The 7164-nt window shown below is 33.8% G+C and overlaps 1 protein-coding gene across 4 annotated transcripts; it reads right to left on the bottom strand.

The window, feature by feature from the left end:
- Nucleotides 1–1928: 1928 nt before the first annotated feature.
- Nucleotides 1929–6944, bottom strand: LOC133807183 (protein DA1). Of its 4 annotated transcripts, none has more exons than XM_062245356.1 (12): nt 6290–6944; nt 5530–5681; nt 5163–5253; nt 4729–4978; nt 4493–4616; nt 4311–4394; nt 3896–4015; nt 3586–3798; nt 3151–3213; nt 2933–3051; nt 2728–2786; nt 1929–2599 (listed from the first exon to the last, which is right to left on the bottom strand). In XM_062245356.1, the coding sequence occupies exons 2-12, from the start codon at nt 5638–5640 to the stop codon at nt 2274–2276; spliced, it is 1560 nt and encodes a 519-aa protein (XP_062101340.1). In that variant the 5' UTR covers nt 5641–5681; nt 6290–6944; the 3' UTR covers nt 1929–2273. The 4 variants fall into 4 exon arrangements, with proteins under 4 accessions (XP_062101340.1, XP_062101339.1, XP_062101337.1 ...); XM_062245355.1 differs by lacking the exon at nt 6290–6944 and adding an exon at nt 6053–6188 and having other exon boundaries at nt 4493–4613; XM_062245353.1 differs by lacking the exon at nt 6290–6944 and adding an exon at nt 6053–6185.
- Nucleotides 6945–7164: the final 220 nt, after the last annotated feature.

Here is a 7164-nt window from a genome sequence, read left to right as displayed (position 1 = left end):
GGCATATGTACTATTGTATATTGGTCTATTGATCGTTGTTACTGTATGCTTGCCCTCTAGGGTAAAAATTTGTCATTTTGGCTTATCAAAAAAGTGTTGTATTAGACTTGGTCCTTAATTCTTTCTTGAACAAAATCCTTGGTTTTACTTTCAAAAAAAAAAACTAGGCACTGCTTATCTTACCAAAATTAAAAGACCCACGAGGAAGAGAACGACCATGTGTTTTGCCACTTCTATTCCAACAGAGAATCCATCCATGTCATCTAAGGAGGCCAAAGACCTGGCAACAATTTGTTGGATTTCGGTGAGTTCGTGAAGCTATTAAACGAGATAAGGACAAATATTGGAAGAGAGCGAAATGGATGAAGGTTGTGGATGCATAACACCCAAAGGACTGCAACGAATGCTAAATCGTCTAGGAGATGCCAAATCGTATCAGGAGTATGTTTCAATGATTCGAATATTGATCTTGATCATGGGCATTGATTATCACGAATTTCTTCTAATGATGACTCCAAATTGATCAATTATTCAACTTTTTTTAATTCATTTGGAAATTTGAGGATGTATGCTTCCTAATATGCCTTAATTATAAAATATGCTCTCTTTCTATGACCATACAAAAAAAAAATTAAAAAAAAAAAAACGTTTACACCATATCATTGAAGCAACATTTTTATATTTTAAAGATTGAAAATCCAATCTATAACTTAAACCGAAGAAAAAATTTACTTAAGACACTAATTTATGGATTTCAAACATTTGTGTACAAGAATTTTTTAACTTCTTTATTTTTTATATCTGGAACTAAGAAAAATGCATATTTTCTAGCAAAATTGATGTTTAACGATGGTCTAGCGATAGTCTCATGAATTCTTGAATTCTTTAACAAACAAAAAAACGATGCTTAACAATGATCTCATAAAAGCTTATTTTTTTTAAGCAAAAAACAATGTCAAATCGATGCTTAGCGATAGTTCTAGCGATTGTTCCAATAAAACTTGATTTTTTTAGTCAAAAACGAGGCCCAAGCAATACTTAACGGTGGTTTAGGGATGGTTTACAATGAAATTTGTAAAAACTTTGGTGAGACATAACTTTCCACTCAATTGTCAATTTGTGATTTTTTTTTTTTTTCTTTTGAGATCTACACTTTAAAAATGTGCATAATCTTAAATTTGGGGTGTAGAACAAAAAATTTCGAGATCTGTCATTCGAGGCCATAATGAAAATTGAGACTTAAATAATCGAAATTTGTTGTTCTACACACTCCAAATTTAAGGATCTACTCATTCTAAATATATAGATCTTGAAAAAAAATATCAAAATTAAAAATTAAAAAAAACATCTCAAACCAAAAGTGTATGCCTCATCAAAAAATTTATCAAACTTCATCGCAAACCATCGTTGAACATTGATTTGGCATTGTTTTTTACCTAAAAAATTAAGTTTTCATGGGATCATTGTTAAGCATCGATTTGACATCATCTTTTGCATAAAAATCAAGTTTTCCCGAGACAATAGCTATTTACCTAAAAAATTTAAGTTTTCATGGGACCATCGCTAGACTATCGTTAAGCATCAAATTTGCTCGAAGATCTGCCGTTTCAGAGTTTCAAATCTAGAAGAAAAAAAAAACGCATACAAAATCAAAAAATGATATACACAAGTGCTCAAAATCCACAATTTAGTATCGCAAATGAATTTTTTCTTGAGGTTAAGTTTTGAATTATTAAAAACATAAGAAAAAAAGAGGAAAAAATTGGCGTTAATGGAGGGTGGGTAGTTTTAGGGAAGGTGGTGCAAATGGTGTTAGTGACATTTATGGATGATAATTTTTTTATATGTTTTTTTTTATGGGTGATTCTCTAGAAGGATAAAGGAGATAGAATGAGAGAAGAGAAAGAAGATGATTTGAGAGAGGAAAGTTTAAATGAGAATGACAATTATCAAAATTGGCATATTGTTTAAATAATGGGTATTAGAAAGCAAATAGCCTCAAATTTCCCTACTCATTGCCAAATGAATACGCCCCCTTTGTTTTTTTTTTTTTACGTATTTGAGGCAATAAACAAATACTTGTTCAAAACCATAATCAAATTAAATCAACACCTCTGGAAACTAACCTTATTACAGAACCCCCCCAAAAAAAAAACTACACTATAATGATATGAATGAGATATCTATGCACTGATAATGATAATCGGGTCAGGAGTAAAAAAAATCAGACGGCCAAGCTTTGGTTCTTTCTGTAAAGAACCAAAAAATAAAAATCAATAAGGAAAAGTCCCCGTCATTCGAATATGATCAAGGGTCCTCCGAAGACCATATTTCTGTACTGCCCGTTGACCGGCTCTGTATCCATCTCCGTAGACTGGAGAAATGTCCGATTCAATCTGATGCTTGAAGAACTCACCTAGCTTCTTCTCATAGAGTGATCTTGTCCCTTTCTTTGATGCGGCAGAGGAAGAAGACATCGAGGACGAGGAGGAAGAAGCAACATTGCTATCTAAGCCAGACGTGAGTTCTGCATCCAACCACATATGAGCAACCACTTGACAAATCCCTTCTTCTACATCTTGACTTAGTGTTCGATAACCTTCAAGAACACACAGCAAAGTTTCTTTAATACCATTTGAGAGAGACAACTTTCTTGAAACAAAACAGAACCCAAAACAAAGATTTTTAGTCAACTAATTTTGAGATATGTATCAAAAGAAAAATCACCTTTCAGCCGTAGCCATGCATGCATCATCTCATGAGCTAGGATGGACCCCGTCAGCAACCTGCATAGGCAGCCAAAACATGTGTTTTACTTTTGGTAAGAAGCGTATTAAGTTTAGTTTAGTTTCTCTGTTCCTTTTAAGCATTTCATAAGATTCCAAAACTGTTTCGATTTGACTTGATAATGCAAAGTGCTAAAATAATTTACCTTGGGAGTCCATACAAGATGAGAATTGCAGTCACCTCGCAGCGACGTGTTAGTTTGTAGGGTTCTGTTATCATCTCCACAGCTCGGTTTCCTGCTCCAAACCTTGGTCGCTTTGAAATCTGAAGATTTTCAGGTTAGAATAAGTTGCTCAGCAATTATCAAAATTTGTTAAAAACAACTGTACAAAGCAAACAAAAAATATTCCAGAAAACTCTTACAGTGCTGATAGTTTGTTCCTCCGAGAGGCAGAGACCTCTGGTCTCAGGCATGTGATAATGACCCTGCCAATTGACAAACATTGAATAAAAATTTAGCATAGCAAACGAGAACAAAACACTTGACAAATAGCCTAATGCTTGAATTTAATATGGACAGAAGAAGCAATTACACACATCTGCAGCATAAAGAAACTATTAGCTAGACACAATAACTCCTTTAGTGAGGACACTGGAACAATCACATGCACTTTCCGATACTTGGAAACTTATTTATACCTCATTTGAGCTTAAAGACATACATCATAAACATAGGCCAGAAAAACTTATTCAGAGTCTGACATGCCCACCTAAAACATGAAAAGTATAAAACCTTAATCTAAAACGTGAAAAGTATGAATCTGTAAGATATGTCATAGTCTGACAATGTGCCATTACATTTCTTTCTCCCTCTCTGGCTTCATTTAGTGCTTGTCTTTCAACAAGTAATAAGGGCACTTGCTGCTCTACTTTCATATTTAAACCTTCATAAAATTCTTGTATATCAAGATAAAGGGGTTGGCATCCACTGGTCTCCATGATTGCAGAGTCAAGACACTCTAGGCAGAGCTTTCGACCATCATTAAGCGTGACATAGCGCGTGTCTCGTGGCTACACAAAATGAGACATACACCATTGTATCAAATATTTGCAAAAAAAAAAAAAAAAAAAAGGTTAGATTTTCTTGGAGAGCATAAGAATTACGAACCTCCATTCTCTCACAGCTGCAGCACCGAGGAGTGCCATCGTGTTCGTGGGAAGGGCAGTACTTCTGAATCCAAAATGGATGTGCCCTATATTCAATAAGACCAGCATGGTTTGTTGGAATCTGTCAAAAGATGTATATTGCAAAAAGCAACAAAACTGACAATGAGTATATACATTGGAGAAATTAACATCAAATTGAATATAAAAGTATAAAAGAATGTGCAATAACATCACATCAAGCTCAAAACTCATGTGCTTACAAAATTGGCATGTATGCATATATGTTCAGGCATGTATATATTTGTTGTACAAGTGTATGTCTATTAACATATATGCCATGATTCCAGGTTAAAAAAAACAGATAAATGATAATTGATCAGGAATATGATGGCTTAAGGTTATAGTAAAATACTTACGAAGTGCTTGCAGACATCACATTTCGGATGATAGTTTTCCTTATAACAGGTTTTATGGTAAGGATAGTTCCCAGATGTAGAAAACTGGGGAAAGAGAAAATAACCACTAGTTAAATAAATAAAAATCTTATACCAATACACCATTGCTCAGATAACTCATATTATAATGGTTTTAAAAATACCTCATAATCAGAAATGGGTAGGTTGCAAGCACGACAGCAGAAGCATTCTGGATGCCAAAATGCATTTAAACAGTTCAGATAGCGTCCAAAACCAATCTCGGTTTGGCAACCAGCACAGATCCTACTAAAAAAAATAAGGGGACTACTTGTTTAAATTTCTTAAGAAATTTAATGCCTGGAAAACATTACATATTAAACTTGTGACGGTACAGTGGTCCATCTAATAAACCACATACCTGTATCCCATTGGGTAGTAAGCAGGGACGGGTTGATATGAATTTGCTGGGATGGGTTGATACGAATTTGTATTTCCATAGCCATTTGCATTTCCATAATCACTTCCACTTCCATTACTATTCCCATATCCAATTCCATTTCCATTCCCATATCCACCTCCATTTTCATATCTGGGAGGAGACTCCACATTCAGACTTTCTTGTAGAGCTCTAGCAAGTTGCTCATCTTCTTGTAGTTGAGAATCATTATCTGTTCAGCAAGGGATAAGTTTTAACTCAATTTTCATTATAAGAGCACATGAAGCAGAAAGCATTTTCATGGCTTTGTCACTTCTTCGTAATTGGAAGTGCTAATCAGCAAAGATTCTCTTACTGGAAGAAGGAAAAGTAAGCAAAAATTGGAATATACAAGCATTGCTTTAAGAGTCACTCACCAATTAACCTTTTTCCTTTTTGACTTTCTTCTAATAAAGATAGTGCAATAGCACGATCCATTTCTTCATTATCATTTTCAGACCACGTTTCCTACATTCAAGTTCCAAACTGAAATGTGTAAGGAGGGTTAAGCAAATTAGAAAGCTGATTATATAATCTAGAAAAGAAATCAAGAAATACTTATTCGTTAATTAACACTCAAACATCTAATGTCTTTTGAAGAAACTAATGCCAGCAAAAACCACAATAAGATATGAAAAATACATCCTCAATTAACCATAAATTAAACAAACAGTCCTAAAATTATACGATACCAGGGAATTGGCAATAAGGAAGAGAGGTTTGTAAGATGATAGGCTTATTTACCCCTGAATGGGAAGGAGCATAAGAAGTTGACTCTTCTCCATATTTGTCATGGTAGTGACCTTCTGAAAGTTTGTGGCTAGAGCCTTTAAAAATTTTGCTAAGCCAACCCATAATGCGCAGTGTTATCTGCTCATGGTCAATTAAGCTTTTAACTGCACATAAATCATCAGAATACATTAAAGCAATTTCATAAAATACAAGAGAAGAAACGAATTCATGACGCTAGATGCTTATGCCAAATAAAGATGGGAAGTAATTATCCACATAGCATTAACCTATGAGAACAGAAAAATGTAATCTCATTTTCAATGGCTAGTACATGATAGAGAAAATAATTTCAGGATCAAATCAAAATTTCAAAGCAAACAAAGTGAAATCATACGGATTTCCTTCCTCTGCAATGCAAAACGAACTGGGTTTCACAGTATGTGCAGAAGGGCCCCTAACCCCAACAATTAGGTCTAAACAAACCATTTTAATTATCTACAAAAATAAGATAGCAGAAAAACACAAAAGCACCCACCAGGCATTTTTGCTTCACAGGATTGCCCAAGCAAAAAGATGGAAATTGAACATCAAACTCCCTTACCACTACAAAGCTATTGTGTGTGTGTGTGTGTGAGGTAGAGAGAGAGTTTAGGTAAATATAGAGAGATTCTTTCTTACATCTCAACATGGCCATTGAGCAATATATGTTTTAATTTGGGTTTAAAGGGAAAGAATAAAAAGTAGAGAATCAAATAGTGGAGAAATGACTCACCTTTAACAAATCAACAAACTGCAGAAACGGTGGAAGTAGAGAATACCCAGATCAGATATGATCCCAACTCGCTCAAAAAGCAACTTTTTTTTTTTTACATTGTCATAACAAAAGAGATTCTTGCTCCCAGCCTCTGTTTCTTTATTTTGAGTAAATAAATAATTAATAAAATAATAATAATAATAATCTACTGAAGGACACAACTATATAGAAAGAAAAACAAAGACACCCTTTATTTCTCTCTTTCGATTCAGAGCAGAATCTGCCAGACCAAAAAGAACTATCTATCTCAGACGAAACGAGAAAAAAATTGAAAATTTAAGATCATTCACGTGCATATAATAATCTAAGAAAGAGAAAAAGAAATAAAAACCCAATAATAAAGGAAGGTGAATAATCTAACAATAATCATAAGAATAGGAGAAGAGGTGCTTAATTGTACGCCATTAGAAAGTCAAATTTGAAGAAAATGGTAGAATGTTTGAAAAGGGTTTTGTCTTAACCCAAAAGGATTTGACGAGTTCCATCAAACCCAGTTGAGGAATCAATATTCCTAATTTTTGAATGGCATATATTTTTAGTTACATTTACATAATGGGAACCTTTTAAAACTCTTCATCGACAAGACCCCAAAGCAATCGTTTTGAGGAAAGCGTAAAGCAAAAACGGAAACATCACCTAAAGCCAAAAATAATAATATAACATTTATAGTAATATATATAAAATCACAAACAATATCTTGTAAGACTTATTTTTTTTAATAATAATAATTATCATTTAACTTCTTCTTTTTGGATGATGATATTATTATCTATTATTAAACTTAGAACGCGGTTGTGTACTTTGGCTGACTTGCGTCGCGTGGACGAAGCAAA

This window comes from Humulus lupulus, chromosome X (genome assembly GCF_963169125.1).
Source record: "Humulus lupulus chromosome X, drHumLupu1.1, whole genome shotgun sequence".
NCBI lineage: Eukaryota > Viridiplantae > Streptophyta > Magnoliopsida > Rosales > Cannabaceae > Humulus > Humulus lupulus.
Note: the sequence above shows the minus strand (reverse complement) of the source record. Positions and strands in the feature narration are given on the sequence as shown.